Source organism: Thermobia domestica, chromosome 13, assembly GCF_964235325.1.
Source record: "Thermobia domestica chromosome 13, izTheDome1.hap1.1, whole genome shotgun sequence".
Classification (NCBI taxonomy): domain Eukaryota; kingdom Metazoa; phylum Arthropoda; class Insecta; order Zygentoma; family Lepismatidae; genus Thermobia; species Thermobia domestica.
In genome coordinates, this window is record NC_137466.1 from 72,726,317 (window position 1) to 72,750,860 (window position 24,544).

A 24,544-nucleotide genomic window follows, 5' to 3' on the forward strand; every position below is an offset into this window, starting at 1 on the left:
GAACCATCCAACTGACATTATAAGCCGTCTAGAACAAAGAAACGATCAAGATAGAAGAAAAAAGAAGACAATTTCGATGAGATGGAGGTCACCCATGCATTTCGTTCCAATTTTCTTTGCACTAAAAGATAGAATAGAACACAGTATATCACTTACAAATTTGGCAGAAGAGCAGCGGAAATACAACTCTTATGCAGATAGTATTTCAATATTAGAGGGCAACGAACCAACAAGAATATCTACATTACGTGCCACAAAATATTTTCGTTTGAAAGACAACTTCTTGTACCGCATCCTCACACATCCAAAATTATGATTCCTTTATCTTCTATGCACACCTAAAACTTAAGCAGATTAGTGGTTTCGAATTAATTCATACCTATCCATCGGCACCTCACTAGATTTACCAAGACAACTGAAATAATTTTTCGCCTTTAAAATTAAAACATGTATAGACTGTCAAAAACCGAAAATAATTCCAGAAAGACGGACAGGCTGAATTGTTACATCATCTGAATGATTTCATTGGCGGTAAACGGTAAGTTGACCCTTTAGGACTATTCCCAGCAGTAAACGGTAAAACAAAATAAATTATGGTTGGTACCGAGCTCGCTACTAGGGACATCGTCATGTCAGCGTAGATACGGTACATCACGGTCGAAAAATTTTTTCATCAAAGACATTACTAGAGACCGGATGTAAGGCAAAATGCCTATTCTTTAATATTAAAGATATGATCAAAAATAACGTTTTAAAGTTTATATGGGGCGTTATAGTTTCGATTCAAGCCAATTTTATTTTGCCTATTTTGCCTGTTTCGCCCTTTACTGCCTAAATAATTGCTTTAGTGCCTAATGTTGCCTATTCTGTGCATTTTCTTCAAATTAAGCCTTCATTGGGAAACGTGTAATTTGTATAACGTAAATAATACACACATATATGTGTATATTAGGTGTTTGTAAATACAAGCACGTGGTACGTTGCAACATATATACAGAGTGAACTTCAAAGATGTGCACATACTTCGGGAAGTGATTAGTGATATCAAAAGAAGACAAACAGTCCTCGTGTATTTGGTCTAATTCCGTGTAATGCACAAGTGACAGAGTGCCAGCTTGGAATCGAAAATCGAATCCTGACAATTGGAACGAAACCGAAAGATGTGCGCATACTTCGAGAGGTGATTCGTGACATGAAAAGAAGACAAAAAGTCTTCTTGAATGTCACGAATCACCTCCCGAAGTATGTGCACACCTTTATGTCTCGTTCCAATTGTCAGGATTTGATTTTGGATTCCAAGTTCGCCCCCTTCTCACTCCTACACAACGTGGAATTCGACAACATGCAAAAGGACTTTTTGTCTTCTTTTGATGTCATGAATCACCTCTTGACGTATATGCACATCTTTCAGGTTCTCCCAGTATATATGGAATGCATAACAAGCTTCGTTTTTATATATACAATAAGAGAAGATATTAACAAAGAAGTATGTTTCAATATTCTTTGAACATTATGACTTGAATCTATTTTTTAATTATATTGAGTATTTATCTTCATTATTTCGGGTTTTATTTTAGTGCCTATTTTACTGCCTATTTTTAAAATGTTTAGTGCCTATTTGCCTGCCTATTTTCCAGGCTTTTAGTGCCTAAACATCCGGTCTCTAGACATTACATTGCGTTACGGAGTATTTCGTCGTATCAAATTACACCAGCACCCAGTTCATAAAACAAAACCACTTCAAAATTTAGCAAAGATCTATAATTTCCAATACAAATTTTGTTCGAGCTTCAATCAAGCGACGTTGGACTTGTAGAAGTCGATAACCAAATTCTTCAGAACTCTAAAAAATTTTGTGCAACAGGGTCAATCACAATGACCGAAATTAGTAATTAGTACCACAAGTGATATTTGCATCCATACATAGTCCAAACAGGAACTAAGAAATCCGCCTTGTTTCTAATGCATGGATACGAACCAAGGACCCTAGTGGACTGCAAGTTAAACATAACAGCTCAACTACAAGACAATAGGGAATTTCTAGTTAAGAGAAAATGTGAAACGGAAGACCACGCAGACCAACTTTCAACCTTCTGACAAAGTGCTTGTTTACTTCATTTCCGCAAAAACAGCTTAGTAGAAGCTTGATCTAAAAGGTATAATAGACCAGCAACCATAATCGATAAATTAAACTAGAATTTACAATTCCAGATCGAGTACAATTGCCAGATCTCTTAGAAAAACAATTCAAGACATTTCATTCGACCGTTTAAAACCTCACGAAAATAACACTTATGAGATATTATACGAGGTGTGGCAATTAAATAACGAGACTGGTGTCTACAATTGACTGTTATCCCGTTCAATATACTCCTCTCCCCTCCGCTCCATTCTTGCCTTCCATTGTTCAAAGCAATGCTGTAGGTCATCAGATGTCACCCTGTTCAAAAACTCTGCCGTTTCGTTTCACCTCTTTCACAGACTGAAAATCTGTTTCCTTTAATGTACTTTTCACTTTTGGGAATAGATAAAAGTCACAGGGAGCCAGGCCTGGGGAATACGGAAGATGGTCGAGCACAGGAATGCGCTTGGCTGCTAAAAACTGCTTCACAGAAAGGGCATTATGGGCAGGCGCATTGTCTTGGTGGAGGATCCATGCATCGTTCTTCCACAAATCCGGTCTCTTCGTTATTCTTTCCCTCAGCTTGATTAGGACTTCTTTGTAGTAGATCTGATTCACCGTTTGACCCTGAGGCACCCATTCAGTCATGATACCCCTGATATCGAAAAAAAAAAAAAAAAAAAAAAAAACGATGAGCATTGCCTTCACTTTCGACTTGCTCATTTGTGTTTTTTTCATTCTTGTCCTTGTGGGAGTCTTCCAATGCATGGATTGACGCTTAGTCTCGGGGTCATAGTGGAAAATCCGTGTTTCATCACATGTGATGACGCGTGTTTGCAAGTCTGGTTCAGCTTTGAGTCGTTCCATGAGGTCACAGCGAATGGTCTTTCGAATGTCTTTTTGTTCTTGAGCGAGGTTTTTCGGGCCAATTTTTGCACAAACTTTTGTCATGTTTAAATTGTCATGCAAAATTTGTCTTACTGTCTCTTTGTTAATGTTCGTCATGTCTGCGATCATCCGAATGCTCAGACGTCTGTCTTTCAGCACGAATTCATTAATTTTTTTGAACATTTTCGTCCGTTCTTGAACTCAAAGGGCGGCCGGGTCGTTCATCATCTTCAACCTCCTCCCTACCTTCTGAAAATCGTTTGTGCTATTCGAAAACTCGCGCACGTGACATAGCATTATCACCATACACCCCTTTTAACATTGCACAACATTCCGTCGTTGTTTTGTTTAATTTCACCAGAAATTTGATGGTAATGTGCTGCTCAACTTTACTGTTCACCATGATTCCGACACTACTACAGAACACTGTCCTCTTCATGCAAGCATGCAAAGAAAAGAAAAGCTTTCAGAATGATGAAACAAACAGTGGCTGCTCATGAAGGTTCAAGATCAACAACACATCATTAGCTACCCCCCCCCCCCCCAGAAGGTGGGCAGTCTCGTTATTTAATTACCACACCTCGTAAAAGACAGGAACACGATCTCGGCAGATAGCCGTTTCAGCTTTTAACAACGCGTTCCATGTAATCTTATAAACAGATACCGTCAAATCAAATTTCATTCACTTACAACTCGCTCTTTACGAACAAAGTCCTTCATAGTTCATAAGAAAAGAAACACGAGAAAGAAAGAAACGCATTTTTCTATCAATATCAGCAGAGGAAAACAAATATTAATGTAATCACCATTAGAACCCACTACAGTGTATACTTCGCCTTCCCTTATTCAACATTTTTCTTCATAACGGCCCGTAACTTGTCGATTCTTCTTTAATGTGTGTATAACTATTAACTATATTCACTAATTTCACAATCTTAAACAAAACCTCCAACAAACTATTACTTCCATGCAAACACTTCTAAGACATGAAGAAACTCTCTTACGTGACTGCTTTTCAGATTTCCATTTCAACATTCCCGTGGACTGTATTATTTACATAAACCTGTTACTTAACAGGTACCTAAATAGTAAATAGTGACTGTATCTCTTCCAGTATGTGCAAACTTCATACCCAACGCTTTGGCTGTCCTCAGTCTCTTCCTGTTTCTTCTGTTTTTGTGCATAATGTACTATCGACTAACGTCCGGCAAAACAAAATCGCAAACATAATATATATATCTCAACCCATCCAACTAGAACGGTCACTCCAATACCTCCACTGCGCTTACAACCTCTCCCATGAGAGAGGTGTGATACTACTGATCCTGCTTTGGACAGAGGAAAACTGCTAGAAGCTCATTCAATTTCACTTCCTCTTCAAGTCCCTTATGACTATCCAGTGTAATGGTGTGTTTCCAATGTTGTAACCCTCCAGTGGTATTACAGTGTTCAGTGCTTCTTCATAGAACAGATCGCTCCCTACCAGTTCAGATTTAACCGAAAAATAATAATAATCCTCAAGCCTGTTTTTTTGTACCCACCAGGGGGTTATAATATACTCTACACATGACATTCTAGTGCCCAAGAGCATTATCATCACCCAGCAAACGAAGGATATCAACCACCATGTGATCCGAAAAAGGACGAACGTCATCGCCACCCCGAGGATCTACTAGGACTCATGAGGATAGGGTATATAAGACGCCATAGCACTTTAGAAGGCATCAGACTGCATTTAGGACTGGTCATCTACCTTCTCTTGGCTGCATCTGGACCCTGAGAGACACAATACATCTACTTTTTGGCTGCGACTGGGCCCTGACAGACACCATACACCCACTGCTTGGCTGCGACTTGGCCCTCGGACTACCTATTAGGATTGACTATACTGTAACGTGGTGAAGTTTTAGATTAAAACGATTGTGTACCATCATTTGTCTCTACCAACCCTGCTTTTTGCAGAAGACTACAATGTATAAAACGATAAACATGCCCGTTGAGCTGTATGGTTGAAAAACATGGTAACTTATTGAGGGAAGAACGCAGATTGAAAGTATTTGAGAGTAAAATCCTAAGACGAATATTCGGATCCAAGAGAAACGGGAATGGGGAATGACGGAAACTTGATAATTAGAAACTGCATAATTTATACCGTTTACCCACCTTTTATTAGGACCATCAGGTGTAGGAGGCTGAGATGGGCAAGTCATGTTGCCAGAATATAAGAAAGTAGGAACGCTTTATAAGTTTTAATTGGAAATCCAATTGGAAAACGACCATTAGAAACACCTAGGCGCAAATGGGAGGACAATATTAAGATGGATGTCAGAAATAAGAACACAAAGTAGAAACTGGATCCAGTTGGCTAAAGACAGGAGTCAGTGAAGAGCTTTTGTGAAAACGGCGTTGAACCTTCGAGGTCCATAGGCCATGGAGTTAGTTAATTACATACGAATTCCTAAGCATATTCAGTATTGTTTTCTCCCTTCCAATTGCGACAATAGGTACAAATAAAATCGTCAGTTCCAGGAAACACCACGCTGTTAGCATTGATGCTTTTCGTGCTGCAGGTCTGGGCTTAATTTCTGATGGGAGTACATTTGAATGAAATTGCAAGTTAAATTATTGGTTTATATCTCATGTAGACCTTTGTGCTGGAAAGGAATGTTAAGTTTCAAACAATTTAAATATGGTTTCCATTCTCTGTTGCCGGACAGAAAAAGAATTGCTTAAAGATCGTTTGAGTAAAGATTATGAATAAATATACAGGGTGTTTCAAAACAACACCGACAACGTTTGGGAGGTGATACCTGACACCAAGATAAGACAAAAAGTATAGACCAGTGCTATTCAACCCGGGGTACGCGAAAATGTTTCCGAGGGTACATAATGCTGCTTTTGGGGGTCTACTGGAAATGTCTGTTGACAGTTCACTGCAAATGAAATTCAATAACTTGTCAATTTGTGACCTGTATTTATGCTCGAAAAGAGTACAGTGAAAATTAGTGACAGTGTTATTTCACAATTTCTTCCATTTCCACCAATATATTTATATGAACAAGGTTTCTCTGCATTAATATCAATAAAAACGAAGCACAGAAATTGTTTGTATCCAGACTCGCACTCTCAAAGATTCGATAAGAATCGAGGATTGGGGTCTTGGAAACAAGCTGAGTCACCTCATTAACAGATTAGTTCTAAAGTTACTTTTAGTTTTTTGGGTTTTTAACATTGTCCTCAGTGTACGAATTATGAGGGAGGATGAGCGAAAAATCCTCCTCAGTAGAACTGGATGTCTCCCATGTTTTGAAATTTTCCATGTTAATGTTTACGGATGTGTACTTTATGATCCTGTAAATAGTCTTTTAATTGACACACTGATTGTCCTTTTTGTTAGGTCTTTATTTGACCCCCTTTTTAATCAACAGAAATGTGTATAAGTTAATTTCGATTTAATTTCTTGTAAACAGCTTTCGGGGTACACAATTGGATGGCGAACTGTGTCTACGGGGGACGGGAGAAAAAAAGTTGAATAGCACTGGTATAGACCATGGTTGGTGCACAAATGCCTCCTCCTTTCGGAGTTACAGGCTGCCGAAAACATGAAAAAATGAACTTTAAGGGTTCATAGCTCCAAAACTATGGGATCTACCGTAGTCAGGTCAAGACACTTCACTTAGGAACTAGTGTGTCCCTTATCCAAATATCCAAGTTTCAGAATCCTGTGGTACTTCCGCAACAATTTTTATAGAGGTAGTTGGAGAGTACTTCAAATTACATGCCGTAGCCAAACTCCCTCTATAAAAATTGCTTCGTGAGTGTCTTGGGATTCTGAAATATGTATTTTTGGATAGCGCACGTATTAGTTCCTATATAAGTGAAGTCTTAACCCGACTACCGTAGGTCTCATAGTTTTGGAGCTATGGACCTTTAAAGTTCATTTTTCCATGTTTTCGGCAGCCTAACGAAAGTAAGCATTTGTGCACCAGGGTTTGAAAAAACCCTGGTATTTTTAAAAAACCCAACCCACCTGGGCACATGTGGGTTTTTCGGGTATTTTCTTTTTCTTTTTTTTTTTCGAAATATTTCAATGTCTTTGGGGGTAAAAAATGTTAAAATATGAATTACATTTCAAGATTGTCATTGTCACAATATGCAACAATTTTCTATTCACTGCTGTTTTGAAAAAATGGCCGCCATTTTGAAATTATATATTTGATAGCCGGAAAAATCTATACAGCAAATTTAGAAGGTCTTGTGCTTCTACCCTCAAAATTTCATCTTAAAAAGTCTGATAATTGCACCTTGTAGCATGGATACCCGCTATTTTCAAAAAGGCCACCATTTTGAATTTTTATGCCGCCAAAATATATACAGCTAATTTAGTCTCGCGTACTTCTACTCTGAAAATTTCAACTTGAAAGACCGAAAACTGCCCTTTGTAGCGTGGATATTCGCTATTTTGAAAAAAAAAAAAAAAAAAAAAAAAAGGGCACCATTTTGTAATTTTAACGTTGGTATGCCACCAAAATTTATACAGAAAATTTAGTGTCTCCAGCTTGTATCCTGAAAATTTAAAAGACCGAAATATGAACACTGTGTGGTACAAGCAGACAAACGAACAAATGTAGATCGAGTTATCCCAGGAGCCTCAGTAACGTTCGCCAAATATAAATACTAAATAGCTATATTAATTTAAAACAAGGACATAATTCATCAAAATGTCTTATATGAAATAAATATTTTTCAACGTAAAATAAATGGTTTTATTGTTAAAGTATTCACTTCCGATGCTTTGTGTGTTCAATTGCGGGAATTTCCCGGACACTTCTTTCACGACGGTTTTTTCCTGAAAATGCAGCTTGCTTTACTGTACATCGAAACTTCCATTAATATTGAAGTTTGAATTCAGCACTTAAAATAGTAAGCGTTACGTAGTCTTGAGAACTCCGAGCATTAAGCTTCTTAATTTTGACAAGAATTTTTACGCTATTGTTGGTATTGATTCTACAGAATGCTTACCTGAAGGGTAGCAACAAATGACAACCAAATTGTTGTTGTTGGAAAACTAATAGTTTTACTAATGTATTTACATATTTACTGTTAGTACCGGCACCTATGACCTTAAACCCGTCAACGTATGAGGGATAACGTCCCTCGGCGGCGCCGAGTCAGGAAGCACACTATTCATGGAAAATATTTTCTAAAATATAAAGTTGCTTATTTTACTTCAAATAGGCTATAAGCATAATCCACACATTAATTTGTTCTATAATTATCTCAAGCTAAGGTGGGTTTTTTAATTCATTCATTCAGTGCATTCAGAACTTTATAAAGGTCTTATGTTGAAGGATGATGTCTACCATAACGTCAAAGCATATAATTCCCAAAGAAAGTTCAAAATCTGATAAAAATAACTTTTTTTAAGGTGGGTCCAACCCTGCCTAGGTTGGTCTATACTTTTTGTCTTATGGTATCAGGAATCACCTCCTAAACGTTGTCGGTGTTGTTTTGAAACGCCCTGTATAAAATCAGAATGCAATACAAAAGTTCTAATATGTAAACGACAATTCAGATGAGCGCTAAATCATGTTAAGAATGTGGAATTGAGAAAGCAGAAGAAAGTCAGTTTTCAGATTCTACAATATTAGCGGTTAACGAAAAAAGTAATAAAAAGTCCAAAGATGAGACATATATCAATCAATAGAGCTCATTGAGCTGAACAAAATGAAGATAAATTTTTAGCAGTTTTCGAGAAAAGCGCATTTTTAATTGGTAATAAAAGTGTGTTGTTCGTTCATAGTCTGATTCACTTGATAATCTTTATTCTATTTGAATAGATTATTTATTTATTTGTGTTCTGTACAGGAAAAATACACACTGTTAAATAGCAGATTGCATCTGTTGTTTATTTCTTCTAACGGTGACACACACACTCAGGTCCGTATTTATATATTGTGCGCCCCTCTCCCCGCACAAACTTATGTCTCAAACAAGGAAACAAGCCGTGATTTTGCAAACATACCAGCTCTTGTTGCGTAGCAGTTTAGGTATGACAAGTTAGAAAAGTTACAATGGCCTAATTCTCTCAATGATGATTATGATGTGGTATTCTGCCCGAAGATATGTGTTTGACATGAAGGTCCCTGGGCAAGGTGAACCCATGGTAGTTTCCCATTGCCTTCCATGGGATGATGATGACGCACTAAGAATGAGACCTACAGCTTAACTTGGGATCCGAACCACTTGTGTTCCTACCGGTAATCGAATCCGGACCCCTTTGAATACAAGTCAACGAGCTTAACCACTCATCCACTGGGGATACATTCTTTCAATACTGGCATGTAATTTACTCATGTAGGTTTTAATTTACTGCCCGAAGAAAATGCATTGTATTAATTCTTCTGTTCGTCTGTGGGTCTTTTCAACTCGAGAACCATAATAGATAGAAGCATGAAATTTTATTATGTTTTAAAGCTCTCAGGGAAATGATCCAAATGACCTTTCCACATATCTAGGTCACATCTGAACTGAGATATGGGGATGCGAAGTCTCCATAAGAATAACATTGAGGGGGGGGGGGCATTTTTAAAAATAATCGAAAAGACCAATATTAGAGTTCAATTCATAGTTTTTGGGGTCACTCAGATAAATAGAGACTGTTTTAATCTAATTCAACTTCAAGGTCATACTCCACTCCCCAGGAAGGGGACGAGATTTTAAAAGTAATCGAAAACGACAGATATTAGTGTTGAATTTATAGTTTTCGAGGTTTACGGGTATCAGTTTTCATTACGGGTTTCGAGGTTTACGGCTGAGTTTAACGGTATCAGTTTTCATGATTGTCAAGTTCATTTTCACTCCTTGCGGTTCGGGTGGGAGAAGATGACTTTTTAAAAATAATCATATAAGCTAGCTACTTAGTAACTACTGTAATTAAAGCGAGTTAAATACATTAACATATTTTCCCTCGCTTGCGCGAGACTGTGGGTTGCTATTTTTAAGTATTACTTTATTGTGAATCTTTAAAAAAAAAAAAAAAAAAAAAAAAAAAAAAAAAAAAAAAAAAAAAAAAAATTCCTAACAGTGACCTACAAACTCCTAACAGTGGCACACATACTCCTAATAATGATTCATATATACTACAGTACTTGTAATCAAAATATTATATCCAGTTCATTGTGTATAATGCTATTATGGCGTGTAAGAAATGTATATTATTCACACTAACTTTGGATGTGTTTACAAATGTGGATAAACAACAAAAACTGACCGAAGCATTAGCTCTATATTAATAACTTCCGTTACACTTTCAGCAACTTTTCAGTGTCTTCTTCAGACGCATTACCTTACGTGTCTGATAAATTGCCAAAATTGTCACACAAGTTATTTTTAATACAAAGTTTGTTCTGTAGTTAGATCTAATTTATTTACAAAATATAAGTGTACTAAGGAGAAAAATTTAACTTTCTTTTGTATATTTTGATCACTGCTCTCAGGTTTAAGAAGCAATGAAAATATGTGACAACTCATCTATCAGCTAAGCACCATTATTGAAGGTTAGCAATTTTCAGAAGACTCAACAGATCAGAGCACATCTCAGAATTCTGTTGAGAGCATATCTGGGAATTATGCCCTGTGAAAAACTTTGCACATCGATAAATTATGCATTTTTGGATTGCGTATGTGTGCCTTCCTTTACGCTAATATGGACCACCACTTCACGGTTTCTCGAATTCGAAATAGAGCATGTTGAAATTTAGCTTTTCCACGATTTTGAACACGCCTAGCTCTGGAGCTATGCACTTTTCCCACAGGTCTATACGAACTTTTTCTCTTATTTTGATATACAGATTCTCTTCTTACAGTTTGTCAGTCGGTGTAGTTCTCGTTCTCTCTCTCTCTCTCTCTCTCTCTCTGTCTCTGTCTGTCTGTCTGTCTCTCTCTCTCTGTATATATATATATATATATATATATATATATATATATATAAAATGGCTGGGTGCGTATATGGGTGAAATTCATACTCCATTAATTTGCACACTGACTGTCCTTCCACATTAAACTGTAGATCCATGTCTCACATGGCTTCCATGCTGAAAGACGCTAAATCCCAATTAATCACAACGCGTACCATACAAAATAAATGTATACTCGTATTTTTATAATAGTATATGCTTCTAAGTAGAAACAGGATTACGTACGTACATATAATAATGATATGAAATTTTAAAAAAATTGATATATTCAAAATATACTTTCAGACTACTATCAGGATGATACCTTGAATCCCTTAGAACGGTTAGTGTTTGGTGCCATAGCTGGTCTCTTTGGGCAGACTTCGTCTTACCCGTTAGATATAGTCCGACGGAGGATGCAGACTTCAACCGTCAGCGAATGTAAATACAATACTGTCTTAGGAACTCTAATGAAGGTGTACAGGTACGTCTACATTCAAGTTATTCTTTGAACATAAAATTTCTTTATAACTGTGTCTGTGTTATTGCTGTAATAATGTTTGAATACACCATGGCTCATTAGTAGGACTTTCAATGTAAACTCTGGTGGCTTTAGAGTGGATACTTGCTTCATTATTTCAAAACTTAAATATCTTTAATATATTTTCAAGTTTATTTACTTTTTTCTCCCTTCGTTTCTCAGCAATTCAGCATACTTACTTTCAAATGGGTTTTGGGTATGTAATTCATAGACGTTCGTCAGTAATTGAGTGGCAGAACAAAGTTTACTATATCTACAATGCATAATGCAGTAAAGCGCAATTCCAATATTCATTTTGAAACATATGAGAATAGCTCTTTCCCTTCTTCCGATACAGGGCTTTATAGACAGATACATGGGTCAGAACGTTAAATCAAAAGTGCTAGCTCTTTGTGTTCTCAAGATATAGGCTGTTCATATAGATGGAAGGACATGAATTGAAAAATGGACAGGTAAATCGACGACGGTGGCTCAGTGGTAGAGCTCTTAAACGTTAAATTTAAAGATTTAATTTCATTTTTTCAGAAGTAAATGTGTGTATTTTATGCACGTAAAAATATTAAGTAATATTCAGAAAACTGGCCACTCGTCTACTTTTAAAATATTTCTACTCAGCAGAAGATAATGACATTTTAACTCATAATCTTGTAATAAAGGATTGATGTACACATGGATGAAGCTATCTCCAAAAATTTCCTTGAAATATGACATCCCTAAAAGTGGATACTTGCTGTTAATACTTCTGACCAACATCCCTACTGGGTATGGACTGGATTAAAATGTCTTGCTCCTATATGACTTATACACTGTTCACACAAATATTTAGATACTAACTGAGTAAATGTTTCAACTATTTTTTTCTTCCCCCGAAAAAATCGACAACCTGCTGTTTGACGTAATTTTACCCACGAGTACTATAAGGCTGTTCAAGGAGAAATTAACATTTTTTTTAAAGCATGAGTGGATAGGTAAGAGAAAAATAAAAAACAGAGTATCGTCAAAACTTAAGGCGATAACGAAGTAAATATAGATACTTATCAATTTAATAAAAACGCCTAAAAAAGTTACCAGATTAATATGACGTTGGACCATCTTTCGCCTCAGAACAGCTCTGACGCGACGTGGAATGGAGTTATAGAGGTTGTGAATGATAGCAAGTGGAATATTACATCATTTTGTATGTAGTGCATTACTCAATTCAGCGAGAGAGGATAGAGGGGGAAAATGTGTGCCGGGTTCATGTCTCCAAAACGAACCACGTATATTCAACCATGTGTAGATCCAAGGATTGTGCGGGCCAGGAGAGCTGTTCAACTCCATCCCGATGTTCCTCAAATCACGCTGCAACAACTCCAGCTGTGCAAGTATGTGTATTACACTAGTTAACAAAGGTTTTGTTACATAAAAGGAAATACCTGTTCTTAAAGGAACTTTTTGCGCTGAATTCGAATATGCACTCGGTTTTTCTCCATCACGTACGATTTTCCCGTAACAGAGGGATTTTCGGGAAAATCCCTCAAAAATTTCCCTTTTCGTTTATTTTACACCCCAAGATCTTGTCCCCTTGCATATACTAACATAGAAATTATACCTAAGTATACTTTGATTCATATTTAACAAACCCTCCAAGTTTCGTAATAATCGCTTTATTCTTTCTAGAGAAATAAATATGTTTGTATGTATACTGTGTGTACTGTTTATTGCACCTTATAGTAATGCTTTCAGATCTCTTAAGTTGAGGTAAAACGTTTTGCTTTATTACCACAAACACATATATAAAATATAATACAATATAATTTACAAGTGTGACAATTTACAATAAACAATAATACAAATGTACCAAAAGGTCATGAAAAGACAATCAAAACTATCACAATATATGAAACTTCCATTGGGTTACAAAAACGTACACTACTTCCTTCTTTTGTAAGAAATGTTGCATTCTCTAACAAGACCCCAACAATAGTCCCCCATCATTGAAGGATCCCATCGTCCCTGGTACCTTTTCTCCATTGCCATTATATCTTGGTGGAATCTTTCCCCCTGTTCGTCGCTGAGAGCACCTAGGTTAGCAGGAAAGAAGCTGAGGTGGGAGTGCAAAAAGTGGATTTTTAAAGACATCCTACAACCCTCTTTGTATTTCTGTATCATGTCCTGTACGATTTCTGTGTAATTCTCAGCTTTGTTATTGCCCAGAAAGTTGCGCACAACACACTTAAATGCTGTCCAGGCAGCTAGCTCAGCACTGTTTAACTTGCTGTCAAAGCTATCATCAAGCATTAATTTCCTAATTTGGGGACCAATAAACACTCCCGCTGAAATCTTAGCATCACTCAGGATAGGGAACTTATGTCGCAAATACTTGAAACCTTCACCAGATGTGTCCATGGCTTTGACAAAGTTTTTCATAAGTCCTAACTTGATATGAAGTGGCGGTAGTAATATCTTATTAGGATCTACCAAAGGAGCGTATTTGACGTTGCATTCTCCAGGTACGTAATTCACTCTAGGTTCCCATTCCTTCACTTCATAATGTTTGTCATCAGCTCGGCTATCCCATAAACATAAAAAACATTGGTACTTCGTGTAACCGCACTGCAGTCCTAATAAAATACCAACTACCTTGAGATCACAACATATTTGCCAACAATGGTCCTTGTAATTTATAAGATTTAGCAAAGTTGACATGGTGTCATAGGATTCCTTAATCTTCACTGAGTGCGCAAGTGGTATAGAAGGTTTTTTATTTCCATTATGTAAAAGGACAGCTTTAAGGCTGACCTTTGACTCGTCGATAAATAACCTCCATTCTTCTGGAACGTAAGGAATTCCTAGCTCCGCCATCAACCCATTTATATCCGTACATACGCACACATTATCTTGCATTGAGAAATAGCTTGAAAATTGAACATGCCTTTTCCTGTACACTGATATGTTCGTTTCTGCATCCAATAAGGTCCACTGCTGGAGCCTTGATCCCAGAAGTTCCGCCTCTTGTTTTGTCAGGTGCAAATCACGGACTAGGTCATTAAGTTCACATTGCCGGATGAAATGTGGCTCGCGAACACAGTCAGGGATGAACGTTGGATCCTTGGATGTACATGTTGATGTCGATGGTTCATCAAGGTCATGATCATCATCAGAGTCTTTTGGCCATATCTCTTCCCAGTTGGTAGGGGGCTCGGGAAGTGGAAGTTCATCCCCGTGCGGAATAGGTCTAATTGCGGATTTAACGTTGGGATAACTTATTGTGTATTTGCTTTTTTTAGAATGTCCCTTAACTACTGTGAGACAAAAATAACAATCATCCAGGTGGTTGGTGGGTTCTCTCCACACCATTGGTACAGCAAATTTCATGAACCTCCGTTTCCCTTTGGCCCATGCAAGTAAAGTGACGTAGCACGACGCACAAATTATGTTGGGTGCCCAAGTTTTGTCCTGATCCCCACACGACATCCGAAATATATATATAATATGCTAGTTTCACCGATTGCGTAATGGATCTACACTGTCCTTTAACTACAAACTGGCCACACACATAACAAAAACTATTTGGTGAGTTAACACACGAACGCCGTCCTCTTGACGCCATTGTACTGATCACAAACTAAACTTCTGGTCTTAGTTGGGTATAATGCCGTTAAGATCAAACATGAAAGCACTATTAGCAGCAAAGACAACTTTGAAAGTGAAGTAGTGCTAAACCACACGTCAATATAAAAATGTACAAAACTCCCTCACCAGGTGTCAAGAACACAAGAAAGAAAGAAATGCGCGGGGGAGGGGGGAAACGATACCGTAGTGGAAAATTCAGACTGCATTAGTTCATTGTTGTCAACAATGAGTCTGTATTCCATTCTTTCTTTCTTTTGCATTCTGTTACATTTGATAACAAATATTGATAACCATTTCATGAACAAAACGAAAAAACTTGGAGAATTGTATATATATGTATTAAGATATACTGTACGTTTAAAAGAAATATACGTTGGAAGTACATTCTATTTTTATACACGTTTCTAATTTACAGAGAGCAATACAAGTGTGTTGTTGACTATTGTAAATATTCATTTTTATGTCTGTGTTTGTAGTAATAAAGCAAATCCTTTTTACCCCAACTCAGGAGATCTGAAAGCATTACTATCAGGTGCAATAAACAGTGCACACAGTATACATACAAATATATTTATTTCTCTAGAAAGAACAAAGCGATTTTTACGAAACTTTTAGGGTTTATTAAATATAAATCAAGGTATACTTAGGTATAATTTCTATGTTACTATATGTAAGGGGACAGGAGCTAGGGGAATAAAATATCTGAAAAAGGGAAATTTTTGAGGGAATTTCCCGAAAATCCCTCTGTTACGGGAAAACTGTACGTGATGGAGAGAAACCGAGTGCATATTCGAATTCAGCGCAAAAAGTTCCTTTAAGATCAGGTGATTTTTCTCATGTAACAAACAAAAAGTTGTTAACTAGTGTTATCATCCTGAAATATGGCGTTATTTTGCGCAAACATCATCTGGACCATATGATACACAAGACCTCCGAAAATAGTGATTTAATCACGAGCAGTGACTCGACCGGTAAGCGTCGGCACAGGACTCACTGAAAACCAAGATATTGCGTTTCACAGCATTAGATCCGCTGTATCATGTTTCACTGTTGAGTGAACACACTGCCGAACATGCGCTTTGTGCGTCCGCTATACAACACAGCTTTTGGTTTGAAACAAGGTGGACGATGTCTCATCCGACCATATAACACGTTTCCAGTCATCAACGGTCCATGTTGAATGTCCGAGGGATCATTAGCGTCGTGTTACCTGATCAGCGGTTTCGTCCGTGCAACAGAACTCATATGTCCATGTAATGTAACTCGAGACGGACTTTGATTATCGACACAGTCGCGCGACAGTGCTAAGTGGTAATCTGCTTTAACGCACAGTGGAAACTATCACTGAAGGTTTACTTCCGATCACTTTTCCCTTCCCTCACGTAATCTTGCTATGTGTTTTGTAGGCCATCATCACCTTGAACATTGTTCCTCGTGGCACACTCAACACGCTTGCCACTTTCGTGACGCTCGCATCAAACAACTGAGCTCCAACTATTTGAGTTTTTTAAACATCAGAGAGGTTGCCCATTTTACACTATCACCTTCTGCTCAGTTCAGTGCATATTGCTGTTCTACTCCTCATGTAGCCATTCCGGCGCTGCGAATGACCGTTACAAACCTAGACATCTGACGTGTTTCCAATTCCAGATGTTTCCATTACATTGATAAGTATCTGTATAAGACACAAATGAAATCTTAATATCTCGGCGCCATAGCATCACAGTTTATTAAAAAAAAATGTTTCTCAAAGTATATCCCATTCGAATGTTAAGCAGAATGTACAAGTTCATTCATACGTCAACGTTTGAGCTTGACATTCACTTTCAATTAATAATAATAATAATAACAATAACAATAATAATAATAATAATAATAATAATAATAATAATAATAATAATAATAATAATAATAATGTTCGTTAGGATAGGGACACCAGTAATTGTAGAACACAAATTAATACAAATTATTATCAAAAGAATGACATGAAAATCATCAAATCAAAACAGACGAATACTATAGATCAGCGTTTCCCAACAGGTGTGCCGCGGCACACTGGTGTGCAGTGAATGGGCCGCTGGTGTGCCGCAAGGAATCGAAACAAAATTATTAATTTTATAGCAATCAAATTGTAAAACGTAGGGGAAAATGTATATTTGTATTTCACATTACTATGAACCTCTACTATGAATCTACAATTTTAAGTTTCATACCGTGTTACTGTTCTGTACATTTCTAATGTTGAAAAAAGCATTTCTTGTCATTGTTATGACCATTATTGCTTCTTTATTGTTGCAGACTATTTCGTAGCTTGAAAATTTAAAATATCATTCAATCCTTTCGACAAATTACCTACATTTGTGTTTTAAAAGTAAATGAAGATTTGTTTGTTCGTTCGTTATTTAGTGATTTTTCTTCTTAGTAAAGAGTTGGATACAGTTTTTAAAAAGAAAGCGTATATTTAAAAACTTGAGTACAATATTTCATTGCAATTGTTTTCTATTTTTAAATTAAAATGAAAAATAAGCATAATGATTTACCACGGGGAAAAACCAGTGTTCGAGCTTTCTTCTTTGTGAGCAGGAGATCAATAATCACAGAAAAAATACCACTGTGTTTTATATTTACAAATAATATCTTTAAAGTGTGCCGCGATAATCCAAGTAACACCCGTAGTGTGCCGCAAGTTGAAAAAGGTTGGGAAACGCTGCTATAGATTGTCAATCCAACCGTACTCCGTGATTGAAGGAGCACAGTAATTAATAATAATTATTCCTTAACTTGTCAAAAAACTACTAACTGGTAATAATCGAAGATTTGCTTGTATGGTTTCCTGCTTAAAAATATCTCATTTGGAGAAATTCCTTAATTCTGCTTTTTAATGGCTTGGTTTCCGACTGCACTTGCATTAATTGTTTAATTTCAAGTAGAGTAGCATTTGTATTTAAAATATTATTTGCCCTTGGAACAATACACAAATGGAAAATTCTGCTGCTGCTGACTAATATAGCCACTGCCTCCCAATTTCATACAAGACACCTTCTAAATTATCTGTAACAGTGACATATTAGTCATTACGTTTATATATATATATATATATATATATATATTACTGGTTGTTTGTACTTTCTTTTTTAGCTCTTCAGTTTTCACTTGCTCCTGATTGTCTCTAAGAAAAGGGCAACACCAAACCACGATTAATATGTTATACTTTTAGATATCACACGTAGCGATTATAATATTTTTATTCTACAGAATACTACGGTGTGACGGTGAATTAACGATATTGTAATAATACAATACAGTGATTCTTAGCTCAACACATTTTAATGTTCAAAGGTATTTGGAACATTATTTGATTTGTTAATATTTTATTTGTATTTGATTCCGAATGTGATTTCTTTTTATAGTGGTTTTGTTCCCGATATATAGACGGATAACAACAGGTCATGAGTGAACACTCTCTGCGTATTAACAGTGCTGATTCCGAAGTCTGTCTTTCGCTAGCTCTTTACCTTCTTCTGATACAGGGCTTATACAAACAGATACATGAATCAAAACGTTAAGCCGAAGGTGCTGGTTCCAAGTGTGAAATCCGTTTGTTGATAGTTCTTTATACTCTAAAGATATAGGCTGTTCATATTGAGAGGATATGACTTCAAAAATGGGCAGGGAAATCGAAGATACTGAATCCGGATCTAAAATCTGTTTATCAATACGTCTTTTTCTTTTTGAGATACAGGCTGTTAACATACAGATGGACGGATACACGGACAGGTCATTATGACATTTGAAGCGGCCGGAGGTCATTGATTTCGAGATAGAGTGACAGAGAAACAGAAGAACAAACTAGATACAAAAGCAGCAAAAGTAGAAAAGACTGTGTTAAGAGTATTTACTAATGTTTGAGAGACCTTTCACATTGGTACTTGATTTTACTACTTGGACAGTTGAACTTAACTACATTATCACACATACAGTTTAGCTACAGTCTATAAAACATGTAATAATACATTAAATATAATTCTCCTGGGGGCACGATGACTCAGTGATAGTGTTTACCTTTGGTACGTGGGGTCCTTCGTTCGATCCCCTGCCAAGTAAGTTTGTGGTGGACAACATCGTGTTCGTGCATTTTTCTCGGGATTCTCCAATATCCTTCCACATTATCATTCCATCAATTATTCCATCATCATTCACTTGCTTTAATCATTCGTCTTCCTTCGCTTAAAGGGCATAATCGTGGGACGTTAAACTGAAATATAAATATAATTCTATATTATTTAAAAAAATGTCCAGAGCGAGACTTATACCAATTGAGAGACTACATCGAGCTGAACAAAATTATATGAAGGAATGGTAAATCCTCGTGCGTAGTTTTTGAGAAAATCAACAAAAACTGTTTCGTTTAACACAAAAATTGAAACAATACGATAACCACGTTATCTGTTAAGGAGAAACTGGTACTGATCTATACCTAGAGACGAAACTTTTCGTTAATGCGATATCTACGAAACGTTAAAAAAAAAAAAAAAAAAAAAAAAAAAAAAAAAAAAAAAGAAAAAAAAAGATGCGTATATGTTTCAGGAAACCTCAGACTTATCATTTCAGATCCAGAAATCACTTTTATATTATTGCGAATTTTTGCGAAATTCGGCATTACTTGCGATAAATGCAAATAAAAACGAAAACGTGAAATTTTTGTCAGTTATTGCTAATAATAACTAAAAAGCTGAACTGTACTGTCAATAAAACTGAACTGTTGTTTAAATCCTTGACTGTGTTTTGTGGTGAAAATGTTTATGATCTGTTGGTTGCTTACCGTGAATTTAAAAGTAAGGTTATTGAAGTTCTCAACAGTGAGGATAAGGAAGTTGACATTGTATCATTGTTGAACAGTTTAAAAGTTAACCACAGGTCATCTGCTGTCAGCTTGTTACGTTCAATGTAGTTGCTAGTCTCGAGTATTGGTGCCGAAAGTTTCTTTTCCAATTATAATATGGTTGTTACTGACAGAAGAACAAACTTAAAAGAAAAATTGGTAATGTCTTGCTGCATGTTATCCTTTAAGTATGAGGTTAGAGAAAGTGTTTAACTTTTTGCATTAATTTTTATATGTCAGTGAATACATTAGTTAGAATGTGCACTTAATCAAGGTATATCCCAATTTTTGTATTAGATATATACTTTACTACCAAAAATATACTGTTTACAAGTTCCATAATTTTTAAAAAAGAAAGCTTGTGCTACATTTTAAAAAAACAAATGCGACATAAGTGTGAAAATTGTAAAAATTAATGCTACAAAATATCAAAATTGTTGCGAAAAAGTTTCGTCTGTAACTATACCCTCATGAAGGTTTTTTTTTTTTTTTTTTTTTTTTTTTTAAATGACATTAACAAGATGACAGTACACAATATGATTAATGAGATATAATTAGCTTTTGTACTATAATTTTGTAATGTTGACTTTGATACTGGTATAGTTATTATATGAGACACACATCAGTCAATGTGGGAAGGAACGGAAGAATCCCCAGAAAAGCCACGGGCACATTATTGTCCAGTACAAACTCAAATAGCCTGGGATCGTAGCAGAGTTGAACACCCTACCACTGAGTTACCGATACGTTCTAACAATACCTACCAACCAGTCATATAAATCTCCGGGCCGACAACTGATTGGACAGTCCACCAGCTGTGAGTACCTTGATCGTATATATACAGTTCTCTGGTCTCCTTATACTGACCCTGAAAGTGCGAAGAACAAGGTCTGTACTCGAAAGGTCGGACGAGGTATACACCATCTAGTTGATACTCCAACAATAGCTATTTATATCACGACACCAGAAAAGCGTCAGCTTCATCCAAATTATTAAATATATAAATACTGTCGGGTAGATAATGAGGCTTAACTTGTAGAAGATACTATTAATTAATCCTATATTAGATTAATTAGTAGTAGATAGCAAGTAAGTACAACTTCAAAGATCCTGTTTAGTCAATGAGTGTAGAGGTTGCCATCTCTGAGTGCACTACGTCCTCAAACTTCCACCAAATGCTCAGCCTGACATTACGTTGTGAACTTGTTCTGCAACTGTCAATAAGAGCTTACTTGTCAATAATTCAGCTTGAGTTCCTTTTGACACTAGAACCACCTCTCTGCACTAGACTAGTCATCACTCCAAGATCTAATTTCACAAATTTTGTATTTCTGTTGTTGCACTCATGCATTATTTCCAACAATGGATCAAAATGCCACAATCCTTTCACCAGTAGTTTGGGGACTTCGCATTCATTTAGCTAATCAAAATATAAAATATCGGAAAATTAATCCGAAAATTGCACAGGTTTTAATTCACCCTGGTATGCTCGAGTGTAGTTTTGTAAATGAAATTCATAGATATAAATTAATACCTTCTTTATTTTCAGAGCCAATTACATTGCAACTTAATAGCATTAATTGTGCAAATTTAGGCTTGTAAGTTAAATGTTTAGAACCTAAAGTTCCTTAATCTATGAGCTAATACGATATAAATAAAACCATTATAAGATATAAGAGGGTTTGATTTCGTTAACCTTCCCTGTTTATATTTACAGAGAAGAAGGTATTCGGTATGGACTCTATAAGGGTTTGACAATGAACTGGATCAAAGGTCCCATTGCTGTCGGAATTAGTTTTTCAACCTTTGATATAATGCAGGAATTTTTACGTCGACTGCCAATTTTCCATACATAGTCGTTACTTTTGTGTTTGTTATTTACAGGTGAGTATGAAGCAACATAAAGTAGCTTTTAAATATGAATCTGGATTTTAAAAAGAATGATTTCTCTATGCATATAATTTTTAGGCAATATTAATTATAAAATAGATTTATGTTTTTCAATTTACACGAATTAACATGCAATACTAATAAACTCCTTTGTAGAATTTTTAGTACCAAATTTCCTGTTGTATTGCATGCTAGTATGAAGTGCTTCTCGTGTACCGCCACTGATTTACGATAAATGATACATGAAGGCTGTACCGAAAGTAATTCAACTGCCTCGTAGTTTTATTAATCAACATAAATCATTGACACTTTTCATGATGATAGAGAAGGCTTTCTGTGGAAAATAAGGCTGCTCAATGTAGTCCCCTCCTCAGGGATGCATTTGCTCCATCTTTAAATTCAGCCCTGAAATTTTGTTTAGCAGAATTGTCATGTGTACTCCTTCAGCCACTTTCACCTCATTTACATGAACGAAATTAATATCCCCGAAGACTATTCCCCCCACCCCCACAAAAAAGTCGGGATCCCAAAGCCGGGCTTATAGTAAATGAGGGATCACTCACTAGTCCAATTTGCACGTCGTCTACGTTATCGCGAAACTCATTCAAAGGCGTTCATAACCATGATGAATGTGAATGTCTTAAAGATTTTTTTGCGTACACTTCTCTTTCTAATGACTTCTGTAAGCTTCTTAAGTGTCACAATATACCGCTCATTGTTCAAAGTACATCTGCTCTAAATACTCCAAGAATTGAGCTTTAGTTTCTGGATTATACACGTAAGTATACATTCATCCTTCGTAATCATATTGGCAGAAAATGTGTCTTTATTTGCTTAAAATACTTGGAAAAGTTCAGACCAGACTTACACCCACCTCCCCTAAATCGCCAGTCATCGTTTGTATAGTATCACAGTTCAGTTCTACATCAATCATTGAAATTGTTACTCGTCTGTCCGCACGAATCAATTCTTAAGTCTCTTAGGATTTGCTTCAACGTTCAGAGTTGATGATCTCCCAGTACGTATTTTGACTTCAATACTGATTTTTCCTTCTTCAAACTTCTTCATCTACATTTACGCATCTCTCTTGTTGATTGTTTCCTTTTCGTAAGTTTTCAGTTCCCAGTGAATCCAAGCCAGGTCACACCCCCTTCTTTATCAGAAATCTATGACAGGATGTTGTTCATGCTTCACATATATTATTAACGTGCAACGAAAGAAAAATGCTGTAATACATGAACAGGGATGCCGTACTCTATCACTATAGAAAGTTTGAATGATTTACGTTAATAACGAAACTTAGCGAGCTGTTGCATTGCTTCCGGTACATTCCTCGTACCAACGATTAGACTTGTTCGCATTGCAAGAAATTAGATTAATTGAAAAATATACAGCTTTCCGACTTCCCGCCCAGCAAGATTGCTAATGCAAATCCGAATTCATTGTAGTCCTGTACTCTCCAAAACTTGTTCCTAATTGATAATCTCAATAGTCAAAATTTTCACTTATTCAAAAACTGTAAACCCTCTCTATTTCAATGAAATCGTAGGCAAGATTGTTAGCTCTTCGAACGAATCTTCTGTGTCGCCCGTAAGTAACTTCCTTCAAGTCAACTGCTAAAATAGCTTTCTTATTCCCGAAGGCTATAGATGTATTCAATTTCATGAAAATGGTTAGGCAAAGACAGCTAAATCATCCACCTTCCAATGTAATCAATATGTCAACTTTTCTTCCTTTACATAAATAATTTCAAACTTATAATACTATTTAAAACATAAAATCCGATGCCAAAATTTGCACCAGTACGACAGGCTATTCACAAAAGCGCTCCACCACACTCTTGCCCTCAGTATCAACCATATTTAATTTGTAGAAATATTTGACATATTCGTATTGTCTGGAAACGAAAGCTCCCATGTTTTAAATGTGGTGCATTTATGCTCAGCGGGTCATTATCCGAGGGTTGTCACAAAAGTTCTAATCCTACATATGAACGCAGCAGCAGGGAGTTTATGGATGGTGTTACTTTTCAACATAGTTTCCTGACAAGTCAATATATTGTACCCATCGATGTTCACTGACTTGTAGCTAGGGGCATTGTCTTGATGGAGAAGCACACGTGCTGTCATTTTCCGATGACGCTTCTGCCGAATATTATCACGCAGCTGTCGTAGAAGACTTTCATAGTACTCCCCTCAGCTGAGAGCACTGACTTGACCTTCTTCTGAGGGGGGGGCTTTTAACCTTTCTTACGGAGTTGTTCAGCAACATCTCTCGCCTTCAGTTTCCCTACTTGGTCAAACTTTGCTAACTCTTTTGTCTTTCTGGACCTGTAACAACAGAATAAAAGGGGATATTAGTATTGGTATGACATCATGCAAAAGTTCAATAAATACGGCTAAAAGTACTGCATGTCTAGTTCTAATGTTTCTTGGTGAGGCTCAGAATTTATGTAACATTTCTCGTATATGTGCAGTATTCTTCTTTTCTCCTTTAACGCTTCCAAAGTTATGGAATTTGCAGAACTTGTGCAAGTGAATGCGATATTCATATTCTTGTACCAAGAAGCCTATGCACCAAATTTCTTGCCTATACGTCTAGCAATTCGCAAGAAGCACATAATATGCTAATAAAATCGTCTGCTGTGA

The 24,544-nt window shown here is 36.4% G+C and overlaps 1 protein-coding gene across 3 annotated transcripts in view; it reads left to right on the forward strand.

Annotated features, from left to right (window-relative positions):
- The window catches only part of DPCoAC (dephosphocoenzyme A carrier), a 53,653-nt gene that overhangs the window by 18,361 nt on the left and 10,748 nt on the right, over nt 1–24,544 (forward strand). For all 3 annotated transcript variants that reach the window (XM_081735909.1, XM_081735908.1, XM_081735910.1), the window contains exons 7-8: nt 11,275–11,452; nt 21,724–21,890. In XM_081735909.1, coding sequence (XP_081592035.1) covers nt 11,275–11,452; nt 21,724–21,862 — 317 coding nt within the window. In that variant the 3' untranslated portion in view covers nt 21,863–21,890. The remainder of the gene's footprint in view (nt 1–11,274; nt 11,453–21,723; nt 21,891–24,544) is intronic.